Raw genomic sequence first — 24,621 nt, 5'->3', positions numbered from 1 at the left:
GGTAAGTACTGGGAATACAGAGGTGAGCAAAACAGTTATGTCCGTGGAGTTAAAGTCAGGCTGTTCTGTTGGCCACGCTCTTCCTCCTGCCCTTCCTGGTATGTGCAAGCATATGTCATGTATCCTGGTGAACTCAGGGACTCACATTCAGAGTCCCATGAGCAGGTGCTCTCCTACACCTGGGCCACGCCTGACCTGGTTCTGTCCTGTGACCCACCTGAGTCTCAGCACCTCAGCCAGGCTATGAGGAAGTAGGAGGGGAGGAGTGTCACCTGCATCTGGCTCACTCTCTGTGAAGCCCATAATGTGCGCCCAGATTTTTCCTCTCTTCTGTGCTCTTCCTACCCCTTTCCACTGCACCAGGACAGCTTTCTTGAAGATGGCAGTACCTTGCTTTGGAATCCTTTGTCAAATCCTTATGTCAGAGACAGATGCTATAAAAGCCTTTTGAAAAGGTACAATACAAGGACCAGGTATAAGCTCATCTCCTCCTCGGAGCAGCCTGTGAAGGGCACATGGCAATTCTTCATGTCCCTGCTTGCAGAATAGCAACAAAGGGGAGTGACCGCCAAATGCCTGCAGTGTGTCCCAGGTAGAGATGCCACCAGACGGGAGCCGTCCTCTTCCAGTGCTCACTCTCCCCAGTGAGAAGGGACTCGGACCTCCTGGCCCCACTCCCCATCAGTCATATAGACTCTGCCCTGAGTCTGTCAGCTCCTGTCCCCTGTGGCTGGCCTCCTCACCCCACCTCACCACCCCTCCCTTTCAGGAGGGCTCATGGCTGAGTCTGGCCCAGCCTTCCCTCCCCTCTTGTGTGTTTCTCCCCACATGGCTCCTAAGAGTAAAAGGGCTCCTCTGACTCAGCACCGTGTTTGGGAGGAGTGGGTGTTTGATGGAACTTAGACTCGAAGCTGGAAAGTGGGCCTCCAAGACAGCAAGAAGTCAACTCCTTCCCAAGAATCATCACAGTCCAGCGGGCCCTGGAGCAGGCCAGCCTGGACTTGAGCCTTGGCTGGGTCTCAGCCTCTGTCCTCCTGCAGCTCTTTGTGTTCAGAGAAAAGATCAGCCAGGGAACCTATGGCCGGGCCTGCTACCAGTGGTGAGCCCTGCCGCCAAGGGCTGGACCCACATGACACCAGGAATGCCCAGCCACCTGCTCTTGTTTGATGTTGGACCTGAAATTTTCCTTTCTCTTTTTCATTTGTCTGTGGCGTGATGGGTTCTTTTATTTTTCCTTTTTTAATTTTTGAATTTCTTCTCATGCTTGTTTCCTATCTCATCCTCTTAATTTTGACTTGACAAAATTTGTCTGAGATGAGTGAGAAGAGAGTGAGAGTTTTCTTAGTTGGAGTCCCAGATGAATGGGCCAAGCCCCTGCCTTGGCAAGATCAGCTCCCAGACTCAACAAGCTTGGGACACTGGGGCCAGCGTCACAAACCCTGTGGCTTTGGGCAAGTCCCCTCACCCCTGAGAACCACCACCACTCATCCTGTGTACTTCAGGGGGCCGTGGTGGGACCAGCTGGGCAGTGAGTGCATGCAGCCTGTGGAGAAGAAGTCGCTCCGCCGAGGGGACCACATCAGCAAGGCCGCGGGGGCAGAGGGCCACTTAAGCCAGCACACAGGCAGGTTCCTGTCCGACTCAGCAGAAAGATCAACAGTGTGCTTTCAACAGTAATGCGAACAAATATTTCCAGCACTTTATGGCTTACCATATGCTTTTTACTCCTAGAGTTTGTTTATTCCTCACAGCAGCTTGGTGAGGTACCACTATTAGCATTAGTGTATTAGGACTCCCATTTTATAGATGAGGGCACAGTAGCTTGCCTAGGGGTGCCGGGTGCATGGCTAGACAGATGTGAGGCAGAACTCAGGCCAGGTCCTCTCGTGCCCACTGCCTGCCCAGTTTAGTACCTCATGGGAACAAAACAAGATGTGATCCGCAGACCATCATTGCCATACATTTACTGTACAAAGGAGGGCACCTCATGGCCACAGAAGGTGACTCCGTGCTCTGCCACTGTGTGCAGAGCCACAGGGTCCTCTAGCAGAAAGGCATCTGAAACTCACAGCCCTGCGACACAGGCTGGGTCAGCAGCCCTGTGGCTTTAGTTTGTCCCTAAGGCCTCTGGTCAGCAGAGGGTACCTGGTGCTGGCAGGGCATCGTTACACTGCTGCATCCTCTCTGGACAAGCATGAACTTGGGGGACCCCTTCTAAGCCCTGTATCTCTGTGGCTCACCTAGATTTTTCTTTTCACTCAAGTCAGTTCAGCATGACTCCTTCACCTGAACTTTTCCCCCAGGGTGAGTGAGCTTGAGCCCCTTCTCCCCTTTTGAGCCCCCTCTCCCCTTCCCGACTTAGTTCAGTAGAATATAACAAGTGTTTGATGCGAGCCAGGCTGTGAGCGTGGAGTGCGGAGTGAGACGTGCTCTCTGCCCGCAAGAAGCCCAGGGTCTAGTACAGAAGGGGAGGCAGCTCCCAAATTACTGGAATATGGGTGAGAAAGCTGTGAGTTTTTAAGAGAGGCGCATGGGCACCGGTTGGTGAGAAGGAGCATGAGGACCTGGGGAGGGCTTCATGGAATAGGTGACCACTGAGCTGGGCCTGGAAGCCTTGCTTGGTGGAGATGGCAGGAAAAGGTGACCCACATGGGTTGAGTAGCACACAAAACACAGACGGGAAGCATGGTGGGGCCGGGCCCAGTGTCCAGGTGCAGGAGGTCGGCTATGGAGGGCTGTCGGGGAGGCGCAGCCACAGGTGGGCTGGGGCCTAGCCTGAAAGCCTTGAATCTTATTCGATGGAGCCTGGACCCAACCCTGTGCAGGTCATGTCTGTGTTTCCTAGACATCACTTAGGCCGCACTGTCAGAATGAGAGAGAGAGAAGGTGAGGGTCCAAGAGAGAAACGCTGAGGCTGCCAGGTGGCGGCAGAGAAGCAGGGCATTCTGTGGGGCAGCTGACACAGCACCAATAAGACTGCGTTACCTAACGAGCCGTGGGAGGCAGAGAGGGAAGAGCTGGGACCCCCACCATCCCCATCACCCTGACTCTTGTGGGATCCAAGCTCAGCTTGGGCGGCGAGAGGTGGCTCCAAGGTGCTCATCTGCAGCACAGGACAGGTGCCACATCCTCCGCCTTGGCTTCTGCCTGCATCACGCAGGGAAGTCATGTGTAGTGCCTTACCACTAGACACGAGGCAGTCTGATTACCAGCGGCCAAGAGCCTTCCTTAGCTACTCCTCCCACTGAAGAAGCACCTGCCGAGGGGCTGCTGCTTGGAGCTTCCCAAGGGCCACCAGCAGTCTGCAGCAATGACCTTCTTCCCTGTCCCTCCCCCCGACTGCCACGGGGAAGCTGTGCCGGGGGGCGGAGGAGGCCAGGAGTAAGGAGGCGATGGGAACCTCAGGTCTGTCACAGTTACCCTGGGTGACATTGGACAGACCCCTGCGCCTTGCTGGGCCTTAGCTCCCACCCGGAAAACAAAGGGATTGTACTTTATGATGTTCAGGGCCATGATGGCTCAAAACAATTGAACATTTTCTTAGTTTAAGAAGAATGGCAAGTCTTATGTAATCAGTGCAATCAAGTGTTACCCTTTCCTGCTCTGTCGTGTCTAAAACTCCAGCCAATTTTTAATTAGGTCTTACGTGCAGGGGCCAGAGCCCCCTGGAAGGGCCAGGGCTCCTATTGGACTTCCCCAACCTCTGGAGAAACAGGTTGGGAGGATGTTGGGAGGACGTCAGCCCAGCAGGCAAAATGGGGAATCCAAAGCACGCAACCACACAGTCCTGTGCGTGGGCAGCTGGCTGCCATCGGGGTCCTGACAAGGGTGGAAAACAGTTACAGTGACCTGGGCAAGGCCAGGCCACAGACACAGAAGGATCTTGCGGCAGCTGGTGGAGCCCAAGCGTGGAAAGGCCTCCATCCTAGGGCAGGGCCAACCCTCAGACCAAATGCTAGACAGGGTCGCTGGGACAGGGACTCAGCCCCCAGAAGGATGAAATCCAGATCCAGGAGTGAACTCAGCCGTTGAGACCCGGTCTTAGAACAAGGCAGATGTCCCGTTGTCCACGCCAGAGCCCAAAGCCTGTGCCAAGCCATTTAGCTTTTCTGGGCCTGGCTTCCCAGCTGTTACAAGTCCTTATGGGAGCCTTCTTAATAGGGTTGTGAGAATTAGAGTTAAATTTAACATTAAATTAAACTAAGAAAAGTGCCTGGACATTGCTCTGGTAATGTTCACGTATTCATTCCTTCTGTTTCTTGAGAACAAGGAGGGAAGAACCACTAAGACCTTGATCCTCTATGAAGTAGGAAGGAACAGGGGTGTCCCCACATCATCGATGCAGTTGTAGCTTGAATATTGCTGTCACCCCATCCTGGGGCAGAAACAAAGCCACTTCCCCATCTCGTTAGGGAGGTATGAGAGCAGCCTGCCCAGAGTCCCTCCCCCAGTCACTGCGACGCTCTGCAGTTCCCTAGTGACACCTGAGCTGGCAGAGAAGGAACAGTCAGCTCTTTCTTAGGTGGGGGCAGAAGCTTAACTGTGGCACAGCACGGGAAGCCCTGCACAGGCCCCAGCTCCAGCCTTCTCTGAACAGGAGGTCTGCACAGCAGACTTCGCCTATGCCGGGGTCCCTCCTTCAGGGTCCAGGGCAGGGTGTGGCCAGAAAGTTCCGCACCAGTCCAGAACAAGGGGAGCAAGGGCAGGGCCTGGCTCCTTCCCACCCACAGCTCCAGACACGCTTTGCAGACAGCAGGGGTCACCCCAGGTCTAGACGCATGGGCCTCAGCTCAGACGCACCCAGGTTTTAACTCTGACCGAGACATCCGCCAGCTGTCAGTGTCAGTCCTTTGCTCAGAAAGTGGAATCAAGTGGATTTGGTAGGTTTGGCAATTCCCAGTTCCCTGGTGATTTTAATTAGAACATCCTGGTGGGATGTAAAGAGGCCAGATTCAGTGTTAAAGGGTTGAGGGGATGGTGGCCAGCAGGAAGGTCGAAGCAGCGAGAAGATAGTTTGAGAGAGAAGGCGAGCAGGGTCAGTAACTGAAAGGGATAATTTTTAACCATGTGAAAGTTTGGGTCTCATTTATTGGTTCAGAATGAAGAGCCATGAGACAGAGAGAGAGAGAGGGTGATTGAGAAAGGGAGATGGAGTGAGTGGTGCACAGGTGTGAGTGAGGCCAACATTTAAAAAGATCCTTAAGGATGTCTCTCTTGCAGCCAGGAGGTGGGCAGAGATAGCATTCCAGGTGGGTTTGTTGGGGCCTTTCTTCCTCTAACCACTCTGTTTCTGTGCTTCTCTGCCCACAGGCCCATCCAGCCAGCGTCAGGTGCAGAATGGCCCCTCTCCTGATGAGATGGACATCCAGAGAAGGTAACCCAGCACCCTCAGGGGCCAGGCTGGTCATCTCCCAATCAGGCTGGGTGGCCAGGGGTGCCTTCAGCGGGTGAGGATGCACCAGCAGCCAGGGCCAGGACTCCTAGAGGCATACACTGCGGGAGCGTGCAGGCTGCAGGCCAGACCAGGAAGAAAGAGGGGGCCGATGCGCAGCTGCTGGTCCCAGACACCAAGACCAGGAATGACTGTGGGAATCTGGCATTCTACAGAGAGTGCTGCTGACCTCCAGCGGGATGGCTCTCAGGGTGACCCAGCAGGGCCCAAGTGCTGCTCCCTTGTCGCCTCACTTCCCCTTCCCCAATGTAGCAGGAGACAGTCCAGGCATGAGGGATTCAGCCTGGGGTGGGGCAGTCACTTCCATGGGATGGGGCTAGGGACCATAGGAATGAACCCCCTTACCCCATGGAGCTTCTAAAGTGTTAGCACGGGGGGGAAGAGGAAGGGCCAACGCTGTTGTCCTGAAATTACAGACTCATGGTGGGTCCCCATGGAGCAGTCTCCCAAGGTCACATTGCCCTGAAATGGCAGAATCAGGACTTGAACCCAGGTCTGCCCTCTCAGCAATGGGTCCTCTGCCTCTTCTGTGTCGAGGGAGGTAGGGCCTGGCCCGGGCCTTCCTCACTCAGCTTTGTCAGATAGGGAGTCAAGCTGCAGCCCTCTGTGGCTACACTCATGTCCAGCCCTGCACTAGGAGTCAGGAAAGCCAGCTTCTGCCCCCATCTACCGCTCTCACCAAATGGCATAGGGACTTCTCCCAAGACCTCTTCCCCTCTGGCCTTTTCCTAAGACTGAGAAATGAATGCCTTGCAACCTTGGGCAAGTTCCTGCTCCAAGCCTCAGTTTCCCGGTTTGAAGATGGTGTTGGCTTTGCTCCCCGCCTGTCTCACCCACTCACCCTCAGGGCTTTTCTTACGTTGTCCCCATGAGCCATCTGAAGCCCAGAGAATGGAAGTGACTTGCCCAGAGTAACCAGAGAGTCAGGCAGAACCTAGACCGGCAGTCAAGTCTCACTCCAGCTGCAGCTCCCTGCCAGGACCCAAGGCCAGCCCCACCCACAAAAGGGCGTGAAGGAGTGAGCCCCCAGACGCCAGGTGTAAGCGCACAGGAGTGGATGGCTAAATGGGTACTTCATTTCTCTCAAAACTGCTTCATCCCCCGCAGGGCTGAATTCTGTACCCCAGGGCCCAATCCAAGCTGTGTGGGGTCACTGGCCGTCCGGGAATGGGCGTACCGCCTGGCGGTCGGGGTGTGAACATCAGGGGACACACACACAAACACATACACTTGTCCCAAGGCAGGACCACACACACACCTGCCCCCAGACGAGACCACATACACACACTCACACCTGCTCCAAGGCGAGACCACACACATGCGCGCACACGCACACACACACCTGCCCCAAGATGAAACCGCACTCAGATAGACACACACATACACTTGCTCCAAGGCGGGACCACACACAGACACAGACACACACACCTGCCCCAAGATGAGACCACACACACAAACACACACACCTGCCCCAAGGCAGGACCACACACAGACACACACCTGCCCAAGGTGGGACCCACAGACACATACACACATACACACACCTGCCCCAAGACGGGGTCACACACAAAGACACACACACACCTGCCCCAAGGCAGGAACACACACACACACACGGCGGGGAGACTCGCTTGTCCTACACCACTTTACTGAAGGCGGGCAGGGGCAAGACTTACTCAGTGACGCAGAGACTCCAAGCATCCAAACAGTACCATAGGTTCAGACCTGACGAGTATTTTTCACACATCTTCATTTTACCATGGTTTTCTAGGTGTGTGGCTCCTGCTGGGGAGGTTTCAGTGGTTTGAGCAGAGACACTAATGTAGATGCTGCTGGGAGCTTTTCAGACCTTAATGCTAAAAGGGGCTTTTCCGTAATTTTTTTTTTTTTTTTTTTTGAGATGGAGTCTGGCTCTGTCACCCAGGCTGGAGTGCAGTGGCGCAATCTTGGCTCACTACAACCTCCACCTCCTGGGTTCAAGAGATTCTCCTGCCTCAGCCCCCTGAGGATTACAGGCGCGCGCCACCACACCCAGCTTATTTTTGTATTTTTAGTAGAGACGGGTCATGTTGGTCAGGCCAGTCTCAAACTCCTGACCTCGTGATCCGCCTGCCTCGCCCTCTCAGAGTGCTGTGATTACAGGTGTGAGCCATCACGCCCGGCCATTCCATAATGTTTTAGTTAAGGCATACACCTTACAAGAACTCTATGAAATAGATGTTTCTGGCACTCCCTCCCACCAAGCCCAGAGCTGCCTTCAGAACAATCCTTAACCCTGTGTTTCCATAGCACATGTTCAGTTTGCACCACACGTGCTGAGCTCTTGGTGCTGTCTGTGGCCTGGATGATTTCTTAAGGTGCCTCCCACTCCAGAACTCGATCCCTGGATTCTGGAGATGTATCTGGGGCTCAGTGTCCTCACTCAGCTTGCTTTTAAGAGCACCCTGAGGCCACCCTGCCATAAGGCACTGGGCTGTGAGTTCCCGCTGCGGTGCACATAGCAGTGTGCCACGGCGCACCAAATGGCCCTCTAGACGAAAGCGGGCCTGTGGCCGCTCAGTGATAAAGAAAATGAGGAGTGTGGCCTCTGTGTCCATTTCTGCTGGCAACCAAAACACACCTGAGAACTGTCCCAGGAAGCTTGGCCAGGTCCACTAAGAACGGCCATTCCTGAGGCTGGGTCTGTTGAGGCCACAGGCTCCCAAAAGCTAGGTGTGCCCATCCAGCCCAGGGAAGAGCTTGGTCACTCTAGGGAGTGGAATCACATTGGCCTTACACGGGGAGCTCTGTATTCAGTGTGCCTGAGACTCAGGAGACAGCCGGTGCTCCCACTTTCGGGAGCTGGACCCAGTCACATCCCCCTCCTCTGTTAAGTGGAGGCAGCTGTGGCACACAGTGGCGCTTGTGGAGCGCTGGCAAAACCTGATTCTGAAGCCGGGGCCGGCGGGCGCAGCACAGGCACAGAGTGTGGTGTTCTCCAGTGTGGAGAAGTCGGACTGCCCTGCTGTGGTTGCTTTTCAGACAAGTGATGGAGCAGCACCAGCAGCAGCGTCAGGAATCTCTAGAAAGAAGAACCTCGGCCACAGGTGAGAGCCCTCCTCCCCTAGGGCCGACTCCCATGCTGCTGCTGGGTGGCAGCCCTCCACGTAGATGAGGCCCAGGGACACACGGGGCACTCTGTGAGTCGCTATGGGGAGCCTAGGTCTCAAAGTGCGACCACCACTTCAGATGGTGAGGATAGCAAGAGAGCAGAGCAGAGGCTTGGGGAGTCTGCTCAGCTGGGTCTGGCCACTGCCCGCCAGCCTTCTCCGGAGTGGACATTCAGCGAGCACCTCCCGTGTCTCAGGCACTGTGCTGAGGGCTGGGGACACAACTATGACTGCAGATGCATTTCCTGCCCTCAGGAAGCCCACTCTCCAGTCAAGGAGACAGTGAACCCGCCCTTGTCGTGTCACGTAGTGCACACTGTGGCAAGTGACGTACAGGTGCTGAAGGCCCACCCTGGGTCAGGAAGACTTCCCACAGGAGGTGCTGCCACGCATCCGTCTTGGATGTTCGGTGGAGCTTAGCACGTTAAAGGAGAAGGACAAGGGTTTTCCAGAAATTGTCATGTTCACTGATAGGCAAAGGACTGGATAATTTACCAAGAGCTTTCACGTCCTTTGTCTTGTTTAATTTTCTCAAACACCCTATGAAGTGAGCAGGTGACTATTACTCTGTTTACTGATGAGAAACCCGAGCCCACACTGGTTATAGGAGCGCCCTGCTCGTGAGATGCTGGCTGACCCCATCACCCCCACCTAGCTGCTGCAGACCTCCTGCTCCCTGGCCAGTCTGCATTTCTGATGCAAGTCTGACGCTGTCATCATGTCGTCCATTCCCCATCACTCTTGGAACAGCCCGTGCCCGCCCTCTCTCCCTCTAGTGCCTCGCAAGCACTTCCCATCCTTTTCCTCCTTCCTCACACTTGCCTCCCCCTCTTCACCTAACTGAACCCCTGCTCTCCAGTCATGTCCCAGCTCCACAGTCACTTCTGTGAGGAAGTCTTCCATGAACTTCTGGCCAGGCTGGAGCCCCTCTTTGTATGCCAGTATGGCGCCATGTGCCTGCCCTTGGTAACACTTGTCAGCTTGCCACAGTCCTCCATCTGCATTCACCTGTGCGATTGGTTGACTGTTCCTCACAGGCTGTGAGCACCCTGAGCAGAGAGCTTGTGGCTGGTTTTCCTCAGCGCCATACCCAGCACAGTGCCTGGCACAAAACAGGCTCCGGCAGCACTGGCGGAGGGGGCTGGATGGATGATGCTGGAGCCCAGCACTCAGCATTGCGCCCTGACCCACGCCCCCAGTCAGCTCTGGGACCCACAGTACCTGCCACGGCCCCCAAAGACCAAGTGTCAGTCACAGTTGGATCTTGGTGACCAACTTCTGCCTAGGGGGTGCTAGGTGCTTAGAAGGATCAGAGAAGAGGCACAAACCAACCAGACAGCTTCCTCTCCCCGTGGAAAAACAAGATTGGAGCAAGAAGAAATTGCCTGGGCTCAAGAAATGTTAAGCAAATAGAGGACACTGTGGGTCCAGCCAGGCCCCGGAGTACTGAGGACACCAGAATAGGGAATAATTGTGCCAGAGCCAAGTTCATCCTGCGGAGGCTTCCTGGATGAAGCAGGCCTGGAGCTGTTCCTCATCCCTCTGAGGAGCAGCCTGCCCTCTGTCGTTCCTCTGGGGAACCTGAGCTGAGAGCAGCAGGCTTGGCCCCCAGCTGGGTGCTGGAGCTGGCTGAGCCTCACTGTTGCGTTTCAGGGCCCATCCTCCCACCAGGGCATCCCTCATCTGCAGCCAGCGCCCCCATCTCATGTAGTGGGCCTCCACCGCCACCCCCACCCCCAGTCCCACCTCCACCCACGGGGGCTACCCCACCTCCCCCACCCCCACTGCCAGCCGGAGGACCCAGGGGTCCAGCCACGACGAGAGCTCCATGTCAGGACTGGCCGCTGCCATAGCTGGGGCCAAGCTGAGAAGAGTCCAACGGGTAAGAGCTCCTGTGCGCGCCGCGGGAATGGGACCGAGGGGACCCTTATGCCATCTGCAGAGTGCTTGTGTTACTTCCCCCATCTGCAAGACACTGAGCAAACTGCTTCCCTGCCCAAAGCTAGCTGGCCTCTGGCCACTTGTTCTCAAACAAGAAATCACATGGGACAGCACGTTGAAATTATGAGGTTAGCCATTGAGCCACACGTTGACCTTCATACGTGGGGCACGAAATATGTCCCCCTTTAGAGATGAGGAAATTGAAGCAAAAAGAGCTCAAGTAATTTGCTCAAGTCACACCGTTTACAAACTGCAGATTTTGGACTCAAGCCTGGGTCTCCTGAATCTGTGTCCATTGCCCTTTCCACTGTATGAAGCTGTATCCTGGCAACTAGGTCCACCCAGCTGTTTCTTCCCTAACCCTTGCTCATATGTTCTGGAACTGTGCTTGTGAGAATAGCTCTAATACAGACCTTTGGCTTACATTGTGTTTCCCTCCCACAGAATAGTCTCTTCTCCCCTCCCTCCCTCCCCGCCGTGTGTGTGGCTGGTCTTGGCAAAGACACTGACCATGAGCCTGCAGGCCTGGGGAGTGTCTGCAACCTGTGTGACCTGGGCTGGTCCTTGTCCCTCTCTCGATTCTGGTTTTCTCCCCTGTGGGGTTGGAGAATAATGGACTAGATGGCCCCTGAGGCCCCTTGCAGTGCTGCTGCCATAGGATTCACATGCACACGGTCCCCTGCATCCCCTCACGTAGTTGCTGCTCCCTGTTCTGCCATCAGCAGCAGAATCTAAAACGTGGCCTCCTTTTTCCTCAGCCAGAAGATGCATCTGGAGGCTCCAGTCCCAGTGGGACCTCAAAGTCCGATGCCAACCGGGCAAGCAGCGGGGGTGGCGGAGGAGGCCTCATGGAGGAAATGAACAAACTGCTGGCCAAGAGGTGGGTCTCTACACCTCCTGAGCCTTGGTGTGCCTAGCGGGAAGCTCCTGCACCGCCCCCAGTGCTGCACAGAGAATCCTTGCTTGACCCCAGAATCTTTGTTCCCTGGGTTTGGCCAAGCAGGGGAAACTGTTACTGAAGTTTTCCCTTCCCAAGGGGTTAGTCTGAAGCAGCAAGCCCACAGGAGTCCTCTAAACTCCAAATCCTTCATTTTAGCTCAGCAAGTATTTCCTGAAGCATCTACCATGTACCAGCCCTGTCCTGAGCAGAGATAAATTTGGAGACAATTTCCGAGATAAATGCAGGAAAAAGAACAGTCCTTGCTCTTAAGATCCTGACAGAAATAAGATATGGCCGCAGTGGTCGTTGCAGAGGACACTCTGGCAAATGTGTGGTGAAGGCGCCCCATCCTCCAGGGTTCTTTATGGAGGACTCAGGAGAAGGAGTTATGAAGGGTAGCAGCCCAGAGGGCATTGCCCTGAGCGACGGAGAGAGAGCAGTTCCATCTATATCCCAGCCGGGCTCTAGGGCCTGAGACCTAGCCATGTGTGTCTGCTCGCTGCAGCAGGTGTGGCTGCAGCCTGCCATTGTGGCTCTCCGCTGTTCCCCAAATGAAACCCGAGCAGGTGGGGAGATCGTCCAGGTCTTTCTCAAAAGGGATGCAAAGCCTGGATTTTATTTGTAAATATGACTTGGCATCAGGAATGTGCTCACCTTGGACTACCAATATCGTGGCTCACCTAGGCACCAGAGGACACAGGAGTAGGCCTCACCTGCCAGAATAGAGGAAGCTGCAGCAGGAGCCCTGTTCCCTTGGTAACCCCACCTCCACCCCCTGCCACTTTGTCGCCTTCTCCTGGCCCTCCCAGCTGCCTTCCAATTGGCTGACCCAAGTGAGAACTCTGTGTATGCCCAGGGTCTTCACACTGCAGTCCTAATTCCTCTCATTACTTTCCTGTGGCTCCATGAGGATGACACGAGATGACAGAGGCCCACAGCTGCAGGCACCTGGTGTGGCACTTCATGGCAGGGGCACAGCCTGGGTTTCCTGCCAAGGGGCTCTTTGCTTGCATCACAGATGGCAGGGAGGGGAGACTCCGCGTGTGTCAGGGAGCAGCAAGGTGGATCCGCAGCATGGGCCTCTCCGGAGCCTCCACTGGGCCTGGGCGTTTGTAAATCGCCAAGACAGGAGGCAGGCTTCTGAGCAATTTCCTGTGAGAGTAAGTCCAGGTGTGTGGGCCTTACAGTGGTCACACAAAGGCGAATGGCTCTGTGGGTGAGAGAGCCGGGAGGGCTCGCAGAAGGATGAGGACGTCGTGTGCTGTAAGAGGGACAGTGGGCAGAGTTAAGGTAAGGCTGGGAAGGCTGACACCCCCTGTGCCTAGAGAGCTAGGTGTGGAGGAAATGGACCAAAAGTCAGGCTGGAAGAGGGAGCCTCCTGGTGCAGGGCATCGGGTTCCACCTCTGAGCACTTAGAGGCGAGGATGGGCCACAGAGAAATAGAAATAGTTTTGGAAAAGAAAATATGAATGCTTTCCCTAAGTCCTAGACCAAGCTGAGGGGAAGCACCTTTCTGTCTGAGAACAGGAAAAGGCCAGCATTGTCAGGAGCCAGTGAGATGCCAGATGCTGGTGGGAGAGTCAAGGCCCTCCCAAGAACAAACATGCTTTGCATAGCTCAGCAGGGATCAATCAGGTGCTCTTTGAAATCCACCTTAGTGATGGCTACTGGGTGGAGCTGATGATGAAAGTGCCCTTGCCAGGTTTCTTTTCATGTAGGTTGTCTCCCGCCTCTGAGGGCATGCAGTTGAGTCTCCCAGCAGTGGAGGGCGGGAAGGAAATGAACGTGGACAGAAAGCTCCTGTTTAGCAGCACTTTCACAGACACTCATCCTGCCTACACTCCCCATGAGCGGCTGGCTTGGTCAGCGTTCTGTTTCTAGGAGATGGGACACTGGCTGCTGGGGGGTAGCTGGTGAGGTGAAAGTGATTGTGGCTAGGCCAGTTAGGAGACTGTGACAGTCCAGGAAGAGATGATGGGGGCATGCAGGAAGGTGTTGAAGACAAAAAAGACAGGTAGGTACCCAGATTTAGAGATAGAACTGACCAGGCTGACAGTTATAAGAAGCTGGTGTCAGGGATGATTCCCTGGTTTCTGGGCTGAGGGACGAGGTGGGCAGACCTGTCCTGAGATGAGAGCTAAAGAAGGGGGCCCCTGCCATAGCTGAGGAGGTTGCCAGGTGGGCCCATCACAGACAGGTGACAGCCTGGCCACGGCCCTTCATCACACCTCAGACCAGCTCCATGCTTGATGGGCAGCTCATCTCAAGTTGAAAAGCCACAGAAGCCTATCTCTGGGGAACACTGAGGGTCTGCCTGTGTAGACCTGGGAGGTCAGCAGATACCACTGAGGCCAAAAAATATGGGTGAGGTTTTAGAGTACATGAAACGGGGATTCATACTGGGGAGGTGCACGAACCAACTCAAGGGCATCACGTGGACCTATTCCAGGGCTCCTCTTCTGAGCATTTCCAGGCTCTGAGTGGCATTCTAGATTGGGGAGGGCATGGCTGGGTTAACTGAGTTCCAAGACACGAGGGCCTTAGGGTGACACAAGAAAGTGTCCAGTGTCCTGACCTGTGGGACAGACTGCACCCCAGAGAGGTGCCTCTCTGTCCCGTGTGGCCAGGCCTTCAGTATCCTGGGAACAGAGCATGCCCGCCTCCCCTCCACCTCTCGGATGCTACAGCTGCTTTCAGTAGAGCTAAACAGACATAGAGGCATCTCGCCCTCTCTGCCTAGACCAGTTTCGTGTCCCAGGCCATGACCACACAGAGGGCCTGGACATTGCCTGGGCCTGGCTTCTCACCAGACGGGGCCTGGACAAGCCGCCTCCTTCACGCCATCGTTTTCCCACACAGGTTTATCTGAGGACCGGGGTGGGTCTGGCAGGGAGGAGGCAGAAGAGTTCTGGGACAGTGTGAGAATGTGAGGAGCTGATCTTGATCTTCCCCTTCTCTGTGCCTAGGAGAAAAGCAGCCTCCCAGTCAGACAAGCCAGCTGAGAAGAAGGAAGATGAAAGCCAAACGGTGAGCATGCAGCCCGCCCCACCCTCAGGCTCCCCACTGAGATGAGCGCATCGCCAGGGAGGCTCTCTGGTCTCAGGCGAGGGCTTTGAGACATGCGTGGGATGGGCACTTCATCAGGTGATTCACAGGAGGGGCGGAGGGTCTCTGCAGCGCTTGTCCCTGCGCCACCCTGGCCCCAGCAGCAGGCCTGCCCTTACTGAGTACCCCCGACCAGACACTGCTCCACCCTTGGAGCTGCAGCCCGACAGGGTAGAAGCCTGAGGCCCTGGCACTGCCTTCCCAGGAGCCCCAGGGAGCATAGACCAGCCAGGGTTTCACTGGGACTGGGACTCCAAGAGTACACTGCAGTGAGGCACGTCTGCCAGAAGCCCAGAAAGGTTTTTATTTTCAAATTATTTCTGTTTCTAAAGACCCCTCTTCCAGCAGGAGCTTCAGGTGAGCTGTGGCAAAGGAGCCCTAGACCCCTGGCTCTTGTCCTTAGCAGGCAGCCCAGAGCCAGCCTGGCTGCCAGAGCTCCCAACATCTGCTTCCACTTAGGGCGACTAATTCTCTTTTCCTCTATGTTAAGCTTTTCCTATAAAAAGACTCCTACTGACAGGGCTAAGTTTAGCCTTAACTACAAATGCCTTGAAGGTTCCACCTCAGTGCAGAATGAGAGAGGAAATAAAACTGCCAGGGACCAGAGCAGGCTTCCTGCCCTGTCCTCCCATCAGTCAGGGTCATGCTGGTGTTACCCTGAGGCTATAGCCCTCCCAGCTGATCCATGCCTCTCAGCCCCGTCCTGGGCACATATGGGTCCCTTTGCCCCACCAGCCAGCTCCCACTCAGCCTGCACTTCTCTGCATCAGCCTTACTGCTTAAAAAACAGCTTCCTAGCCGGCTCAACACTTCACACCTGTAATCTCAGCACTTTGGGAGGCCAAGGCAGACGGATCACCTGAGGTCAGGAGTTTGAGACCAGCCTGGCCAACATAGTGAAATGCCATCTCTACTAAAAATACAAAATTAGCGGGGCATGGTGGCGCATGCCTGTAATCCCAGCTACTCGGGAGGCTGAGGCAGGAGAATTGTTTGAACCTGGGAGGTGGAGGTTGCAGTGAGCAGAGATCGCACCATTGCACTCCAGCCTCGGCAACAAGAGCGAGACTCCATCTCAAAAACAAAACAAAATACAACAACAACAACAAAAAAAAACAGCCTCCTGACCCCCAGGCCTCACAAAGCTCCTCACTACTTGGTCCCAGCCCCAGTTTTCTCCTAAGGCCCTCAGCACAGGCACGACTGCTCGTGGAGGCTCTCTGTTTCCTGCCAGATCTTAGGCCCTTGGAGGGCCAGGCCTGGGCTTCTCACACGTCCACCATTCCCATACCTTGCACATGCTGTGGAGTTTAGCCAACTGACTTGCCATGAATTTCTGAAATTGCAGGTCACAGGATAATCACAGACATCAAAATACTGTGGCCTCCCTCCAGCCACAGCCCTGGGGCTCTGAAGACACCGCTGGCCTTTCTTAGTCAGGTGCCAGTATGTTGCAGTCCCAGCCCCTGAAAACTAAAACTCTCGCTCCTCGAGCTCTAAGAAGAATGGATTTCAAAGCCCAGGGGCTTCTGGAAGAGGAACATTCTTGAAGCCTTCAACCCCAAGGATAGCACTCTCCTCCTCGGACCCCCATCCTGTCTGTCTTGTTTTTCACAGGCCCCTGGCTACAGCTGGTTCTTGTTTGCCATGGTCCTTTCTCATACCCAAGACTAACCTCTAAAGAGAGCAGGGCCTTCAGAAGATCCACACACCAAACAAGTGCAGTGGGAGGGGGAGAGGCTGATGGCCGGCGCTCATTTTCTTGTTTATGCTTCCTGATATTTCCCCAATTCTCTGCAGTGAACATGCACTAAGTTTATCATTAACAGAGAAGAACGAAGGCTTATTTGAAAGACAAAAAGAGCCCCAAATGTGGAGTCCGGTGACTTGGGCAGGCACTCTGCCATGGCAGAGCTGGCCCTGGGCCAATGGAGTTACTGCTCCGAGGACCAGTTCCACCACCTGAAAACCTGCACCCAGGCACGCCAGGCACGGCCGCCTCACAGACTGTGCGACTGCCAGAGGTGGGGTGCGAGCCTCTGTGCCCAGGGCCTGGGAGTGCTGCGGCCACCTCTTTCCCAGCCTAGAGTTGAAGCATAACTTCCCTTTTAAGCAGAGAGGGTTTTAAAAAAATAACATACAAGAAAAGATGATAATTTTTTAGTGACTCTAATGTCACCCTGTATAGCTTTCATCATGGCCCCCACACGTGTGTGTTGATTGACATAACCTGTTATTCAGCTGTCTTTAAAATGAGAAGGCCTAAGGACCTCATCCCAGCACCTGCAGGCTGGCACCTGCTTTTGCCTATTGACCAGAGCCTCCCAGGACTTACTCATTCACCACACAGATACGCAGGGTGTTCCTGATAGGTGCCAGGCCTCTTCTCGTGTGGGGACGTACTGAGCAGAGGAGACAAAGCAAAGACCTCTGCCCACAGTGACAAGGGAGAGGTTCTTTGCTTTGGATCAGAATGACACGTCAGGTTGGGTGGCCGCCTGTCAACAGCTCAAATGCTGTGCATTCTGCTTCATCAAGTGGAAGGATTACTCTTACTACTTAATCAGTGGCATGTTCCTGATACTGAAAAATCATCCTGACGCACATGCCATGCATGATGAGTGTTAGGTGTTCCCACTGCTGGATGAACACGTCCACTATTCAAGCATTGCCACAGACCTATTACACGGGCAGGTGTGTGTGCTGCACAGGGGGAGCAGGCCAGTCCACGGGGTGCTCATGAGAAGTCAGTGAGATGACATACGGGAGGCATCCGGCCCACGGGGGGCTCAGGGCTTGCGGGTGTTGAGGGCCAGAAGGAAGTTCTGTATCACCCTGCTGAGAGCCTGTAGCTCCCTGCAGCCTTCCCCTTCCCCAGCTTTGTCCACTGGCTCGATTCTCTCCCCACTGAGATTTTGGGTTTTCACTTTTAAATATTTAATGTTTTGCTAATTATAAAAGTCATATGTGTTCATTGGGAACATGTGGAAAACTGAGGTTTTATGAAGTGTCCAGTGATGTCCTGCCCTGGCCCCAGGTGGCCTTCCTAACCAGACTCCCTTCTTCTCCATTTTAGGAAGATCCTAGTACCTCCCCCTCTCCAGGGACCCGAGCAGCCAGCCAGCCACCTAACTCCTCAGGTGAGAGGGCGCCCCCCACTGACCCCAGTGAGGCATGAGGTCTCAGAGTGGTGGGGGGGACCCTCCGGAGAGGACCGTCTGATCCAGCCTCTTTAGTATGCCTGAGCAGAGGGCCAGGCCACAGGGAAGCCCAGTTCTTATGGGTCCCCCAGAGCCTCCCCAGGAGCCCATGCGGGAGCACAGGAAGTGCTAGAGCAGAGCCACCGTGATGGGTCTCCCGGGTGACCTGTGCGTCACCTTCCCTCCAGGACCCTGAGTCCCACACGAGGGAAGGCACTTGCCTGACGGCACATATCCAGGGTGGGAGTTTGCGTCCAGGGCTCCTGAGGCAGGCCGGGGCCAGCTCTCAAGAGGTATCAGTGTCAGGACTCATGTCTCCTGGTGAAACGCCAGCTGATGACCGACATTACAGAGATGGCAGTAGATCTTGCTCCACCCAAAACGCAGCCCCTTCCCTGGCTCAGGTTTCTCTCTAAGCTGTGGCAGTTGGGAGGTAGTTAGGAGAGTATGATGAGACTTCGCAGTGGGAGGAAGACCCCAGGGTTGGTTGTTCATTCGACAAACATCTTTGCAGCACCTGCTCTGTGCCAGGCCTGTGCTCGTGAGCACAGCGAGGAGAGGCAGGGGCGTCAGGCTGCCCTAGCTGGGCAGAGGGGGCTCTTGCCAGCTGTTCGTGTGTGTCCCTGGGGCATGCTCGGGTTGGGTGTTGCCTCCCTGTGAGACTGCACGCCATGTCCTCTCCTCTTAAGACTTTGCCTGGCATGTCGATTTGCCAGGATGCATAGGTTCCTGGCTGATGAACGTGATCAATACCCCTGCCCTGTTTGCTTCTTCCTGCAGCGCAGTGAGTGGGCTACGTGGTTCCCATCTGTGTGGAAAGTGGTTTGCTCAAGGCCACACACCTGGGACATGCCTGTAGCCCCAGGTCTAGTGCCTGCAGGCCCAGCCCCTGTCCCAGAAGGCGGCTTTGAGGAAAACTGCCTCAATCCCACAGTTGGTCTGCAGGGTGCCAAGGCTCAGCTCGGGGCCAGGCAGCTGCCCCACTACCCCTAGAGGTTTTGTCTTCTGCCTCTGCTTATCCTGCAAAGTCAACGCATTCAAGTTAATGCAACAAATCTTTTGGAGTAGAACAAAATATAATCCAATACCACTTACCTTAAAAAAGAAAAGACAAGCCAGCCAGAATGGGACAGAGCCAGGCGCAGCATGGGGGGGCAGACTGAGGAGCCCCTCAGAAGCAGGTGCCGGGCCGAGGGGCCTGGCCGCCACACCACACGTGGGAGCAAGGCTGTGCTGGGATGCCCGGGGAGGTCCTGCTTGCTCGCCCTGTGGCTGTAGTCACTGGGTCCCTTACCAGCAGGTTCACGTTCCAGAGAGACCTGGCACAGTGAAGGGCTCAGAACCAGGTCACAGGTCAGGGTCAACCTGACCTAGGCCATGGGGGATTACGAACAAGGAGTCAGGTTTTGGCTTAAATCAGACCTTCCTGCCACGGGGCTCTGCACCCTTGGCACGGGTGAGGGCTTCCTGTTGGGGTGTTTAGGGGATTGGGGTGGCTACTGAGTCCCCTCAGCTGTGAGTTTCTTCATCCATGAAATGAATTGACAGAGGCTGGCCGGAAGCCCTGGGAGCGGAGCAACTCGGTGGAGAAGCCTGTGTCCTCGATTCTGTCCAGGTGAGCTGCCCCAGGAAGGCCTGAGCAGCGAGGCTGGTGGGGCAGAGGCGGGCGCTGGCGCCGATTCACATGTCTGTTTCATTCCATTGCCGTAGAACCCCGTCTGTGGCAAAGAGCCCCGAAGCTAAGAGCCCCCTTCAGTCGCAGCCTCACTCTAGGTACCGAACAACCCTCCTGCTCACATGTTCCCCAGGGTTTGGGGCTCCTCTTTTCCCCGTCCCATGACTAACACCCTTGCACCCTGTCTCACTTCCTGGCATTTAACAGCTTGCTCTGCAAAAGTGGTCTGTTCTTTCAGACCCAGGACCTCAGGGTCCTGTCAGTCAGCTCCTCCTCCTCCTCCCTCTGAGGGAGAGACCAAGGCCAAGGAGGGCAGTGACCTGTCCACAGAGGTAGTGCAGGGGGGCCAACATGGAGTCCCAGCTCTGGACTCACTATGTGTGACAGTGGGCAAGTTAGGGGACCTCTCCAAGCCTCTGTTTTCCCCCCCACAAAGTGAGGTCTGTTAACCCCTGCTGCACAGGGTGGTGGTGGGGACAGCTGTGTGAACAACAGCTGGACATGGGTTGTGGTCACTAGCCGGGGCTGCACCCTACAGTTCAACTAGTCCTAGCACTGGCGCTGAGCCCTACCCCTTTCCTCCAGCCCAAAGTCCTTCCTCTGCATCCAGCACACAGAGCCAGTTTCCCCACAGACATGCTGACCATATTTCCCAAGCCAAAAGCTGGCATGACAACATGATAGAATATTTGGAACTGAGGTTACCCCAAAAGGCAGAGGCAGCCATGTGGCCTGACTCTAGAACCTGCATCAAGAATGTCTCCATCGCCACCACAAATTGAAGGGAAACCACCCTTATCACAGAGCAGGAGGCATTGTAACGGCCTCGCAGAGCTGAACAGGTGGCGAGCAGAGCAGAGCAGGTGGACAGATGAGGAAGTCTTAGCAGTCAGCTGGGGTTTGTCGAAGGCTTGTGGTCAGCCAGGCCGTGTGCTGGGGACAGTCCCTGCCTGCAAAGAGCACCATGTTAACAAGGCCACTATGGTCCTGAGGGGTGCTCTGGACAGGGCGTGGGGCCACATGGTGGGAGGGACAGGGTGCTTTGGGGAGTGGGGTGGGGCCAGCCTCTGTTGGGAGCTGGCATTTTCGTTGACCCGGACGAGGAGGAGTCTGCTCTGCGGAGATCATGGGGACAGCCTTCCAAGCTGAAGGAAGGGTAAGTGCCAGGGCCCTGCGCCTGCAGCCACCCGCCAAGCTCCCCCGCATCTCCACCTCGAAGCAGACAGCAGGCCATGGGGCAGGGGAACAGGAAGGGTGAGGAAGTGGGTGAGAGGGAGCGTGGAGTTGGAAGTTTGCATTGTGTTCATGTGCAGGGCCCAGGCAGGGAGCTTGAGGCACAGGGCACCATGATGGGGGCTGGGAAGGGGAAGGCAACCAGAGTGGGCAAAGCGAGGGCCCTAGAGCAGACACAGCAGCAGGGGGAGCCTGCAGCACTCCCAGCGGACCCCGCCATGTCCTGCTGGTGGAGCGAAGGCGGCTGCCATGTTGTGAGTGGCCAAGGGTCGCTCACTGGCCAGGAACATTGTCAAGGCCGTTCATGCTTGGAATAGGGTCTCTCTTCAGCTCTGAGGCAAATCTGTTCTCTAAGTTCCAGATGGCTCCAAGGGGAGCGTGTGCCACCACCCCTCTGGCGCGTCGCATGGCTCAGGAAGCCTGCCGTGTTTATCACTGGGTGGCTGTCAGGGCTGACATGGAGAGGGCCAGGGCCCAGCGAGGTGGAGCCGTTGGCCCAGATGTCCCAGCAGTTGTTGCTGGAACAGGGTCTGGAACCCACAGGAGAGGCCTGAAGGACCCAGGGGCCTCTGGCTGGATGCGTTTGCCTATCAGGACCCAGAATTACTTACAGACCTGTTTAGGGCTAGGCTTGGCCTCTTTCTTGAGCTCATCTGGAGGGGTGTGGGAACACTCATTCTTCATCCTCATTCTCCCTGGCTGTGGGCAACACTGGTCCTCAGTGTCACCAGATGGTCCTCATCTGTGCCCGTGACCCCTCAGCAGCCAAGGCTGGCCCTGCCAGATAAATGTGTGTGCCCATGGTCACACCCAAGGGCACAGGCCACATACGTTTCCCTGAAACCATGGGCTCCAGCCTCCATCCCGTCCATGTGGGAGGGAATTTGGGTCCCCACAGTGTGTCTTTCAGCACCAAGTCACGTTTAAAAGACCAGATAGACAAGCATTTTGCCAAGATCTTCCAGGGAAGATGCATGTGTGACACATTAACATTCAAGTCAGGCCAGCACGGCACTCATGCCTGTCATCTCAGCACTTTGGGAGGCCGAGGCGGGAGGATCACTTGAGCCCAGGACTTGGAGACCAGTCTGGGCAACACAGTGGGACCCCATCTCTACAAAAAGTTTTTAAAAAAAAGGGGGGGGCACATGTCTGTAGTCCCAGCTACTCGAGAGGCTCCCTTGAGCCTAGGAGGTTGAGGCTGCAGTGAGGCATGATATGCCTCTATACTCCAGCCTGGGTGACAGAGTGAGACCCTGTCTCAAATAAATAAAAATAAAATTCAAATCAGTTACCTTAGTTCAGAAACTTTTCAAAGAAGTAGTCCATGAGAACTACCTTGAAAGAGCAAAACCAGCCAGGTGCAGTGGCTCACGCCCATAATCCCAGCACTTTGGGGAGGCCCAGGTGGGTGGATCATGTGAGGTCAGGAGTTCAAGACCAGCTTGGCCAACATGGTGAAACCCCATCTCTACTAAAAATACAAAAGTTAGCTGGCCATGGTGGCACATGCCTGTAATCCCAGCTACTTGGGAGGCTGAGGTAGGAGAATCGCTTGAACCTGGGAGGCGGAGGTTGCAGTGAGCCAAGATTGCGCCATTGCACTTCAATCTGGGGAACAAGAGCAAAACTGTCTCAAAAAAAAAAAAAAGCGACACCACATGGGAGGATGTTTCTTGGGGGCCCGTGCCCGAGCCGGCTCCAGCACCGGGGGCGCTGTGTGTGTTGGGAGCGTGCCTCCAGGCCGGTGTGAACTCTGCAACTTCACATTGTACCTCCTGCCGCTGCTGCTGCTTCCCTGAGCCCCAGCTCAACCTGGAGCATGAGCTCCCACCCTGAGGAGGAGGCTGTCAATACTGTTTCTTTCCAGGGAGGCAACGGGTGGGTGCGATGTTGTCACTTGGGTTGCCACCTCTGCATAAGAGCTCTCTGATCAGAAAGCAGTTTGTTGACCCCAGCCAGCTGTGGCTCTTGGGTTGGGAAATATGGTCACGGTATCCATGGAGACCTCTCGAGGTAGAGACTGGGCATTAAGTCCTTCTCAAGCAGTCTGAGGTGGCCGGAGTCTGAAGCAAACAGCCTCTATGGAGCGAGGGGAGCAGGTGGGCCCAGCCTGAGCGGGGCCTCTGCACAGCCAGCTTTCCCCCACACCCGTCTCCAGCCAGGGCACCCACAGGCCCTGCTCCCACTTACCGCACCCGCCCTTTCTCTCCCAGGATGAAGCCTGCTGGGAGCGTGAATGACATGGCCCTGGATGCCTTCGACTTGGACCGGATGAAGCAGGTGAGTGTGCCCTGTGCCCTTCCCTCAGAGGCTCAGGGCAGCCAGCAGGCGGGGGACCGTCTCTGACCAGCATGGCCAGGCAGGCCCTGGGGGCCCACATTGGCTGCCAAAAGGCCAGTCAGGGAGCAGCCGGACCCCCTTGGGCAGAAAGGGGGTGCCCAAGCACGTCCTTCGTCCCCAGCCCCTGCCATCACCAGAACTAGGATGTCCCTCAACCTTCCTGGGCACCTCCCTCAGGCCTGCCTCTGGGGCCTTCTGCCCCAAGACAGCCCTTAGTTTCAGTGGCGTCTACCTGAGGGAGGTGGCAGCAGGATTTCCCAGGCCTCCCACACCGTCCCCCCTCAGTGTGGGAGGGGGGCCACGAGGAGACAAGGGTGACAGATGCAACTCTGGAGAGGCCCAGGAGGCCCCGAGCCCTTTGGACATGGCCCAGCCCAGGCCGGCTTTTCCGTCTCCACTGCCTGTCCCTTCACCTGGACACTCCTCTCCCCACAGGAGATCCTAGAGGAGGTGGTGAGAGAGCTCCACAAGGTGAAAGAGGAGATCATCGACGGTGAGTGGGGCCCCGCCGGGGAAGGCGGCACCCAGGTGGGGCCGCAGGACAAGGGTCCCTGTCACCCAGGCTGGGGGCCTCCAGTTTTGAGCTGGAGCCCATACTGCACTGGGCCCTGTGGGAGATTTCATTCTTCTTACAGTCTCTAGTGGAGGAAACAGGCTCAGGAAAGCTAAGTGGCTTGCCTAAGAATTTGTAGCTCCCTGCTAGCATGACACCCGAATCTGACCTTCCACATCCCCGGCACCTTCCTGGAAGACCCACGTGGGAAGTGCATGGAGGGGAGACCCCGGCATCGTTCCAGAGCCAGGTCTGGAGGAGCCACCTGAGCTTCTGTCATTTCACCCCCTGGCGGTTTATATTGCCTTCTTGATACTGCCACCTCCAGTCACTGGTGTTGGGGTTCTGAGGGGACCACTCTGCCTTCCTGGGGGTACAGGGAGACCAAGGACTATAGAAGCACCTTCCAGGCCTGAGCTCGTTCACAGCCTGCCTGGCCCTGGGCTGGGGAACAGGCGGGGAGCAGCCTCTGGCTCCAGAGCAGGGTGGGTCTCAATGCATCACATCCGTCCTTCCGGTTCCCACCAGAGCCTTTGAGCGCTCTGGCTCAGATCTGCAGCCAGAGGAAAAGGGGGAGTCTGGGCAGGGCAGGCTCAGTCTAGGGACAGAGCTGTGCAGCGCAGCCAGTGCCAGCTCCCCACCTGCCTCCCCAACCAGGGTGATAAAGGCTGACACCTGGGTGTGTAGCTGGGTCTGGCCCCCAGGGCATCGCAGTGACCTGCACAAAAGGGTCCCATAAGCGCACAGGGTTGGAGGCTGATGGCAGAGGGAAGAGGCAGGTGGGAGCCCAAAGACCCAGGCCTCCTCCCCCAGCCGGCCCACCCTTGTTTGAGCAGAGAGCACTCAGTTCCTGTTTGTCCAGTTCCCCCAAAGGCCTGGGCTGAGGAGATAAGGAGTTAACAAATGAGGGGAATGAGGCAGCCTGGGCGATAGGCAGGCACCCAGCCAACTGGTCACACCACCTTACTGCTGGGTGCCGTCCGGCCCCAGGCATAGCTGGGTCAGAAACCCAGGGCCCACCACAGCCTCT

At 55.9% G+C, this 24,621-nt stretch overlaps 1 protein-coding gene across 1 annotated transcript in view; it reads left to right on the top strand.

The window, feature by feature from the left end:
• EVL (Enah/Vasp-like) overlaps positions 1-24,621 on the top strand; it is an 80,310-nt gene that overhangs the window by 54,347 nt on the left and 1,342 nt on the right. Inside the window, 11 exon segments of the mRNA XM_030804312.1 lie at positions 5,311-5,374; positions 8,474-8,538; positions 10,255-10,398; positions 10,401-10,483; positions 11,301-11,422; positions 14,449-14,509; positions 17,664-17,727; positions 19,336-19,402; positions 19,498-19,560; positions 22,912-22,978; positions 23,474-23,531. Of these exon segments, the coding sequence (XP_030660172.1) occupies positions 5,311-5,374; positions 8,474-8,538; positions 10,255-10,398; positions 10,401-10,483; positions 11,301-11,422; positions 14,449-14,509; positions 17,664-17,727; positions 19,336-19,402; positions 19,498-19,560; positions 22,912-22,978; positions 23,474-23,531 (858 nt within the window).

Source organism: Nomascus leucogenys, chromosome 22a, assembly GCF_006542625.1.
Source record: "Nomascus leucogenys isolate Asia chromosome 22a, Asia_NLE_v1, whole genome shotgun sequence".
Classification (NCBI taxonomy): Eukaryota; Metazoa; Chordata; class Mammalia; order Primates; family Hylobatidae; genus Nomascus; species Nomascus leucogenys.
Note: the sequence above shows the minus strand (reverse complement) of the source record. Positions and strands in the feature narration are given on the sequence as shown.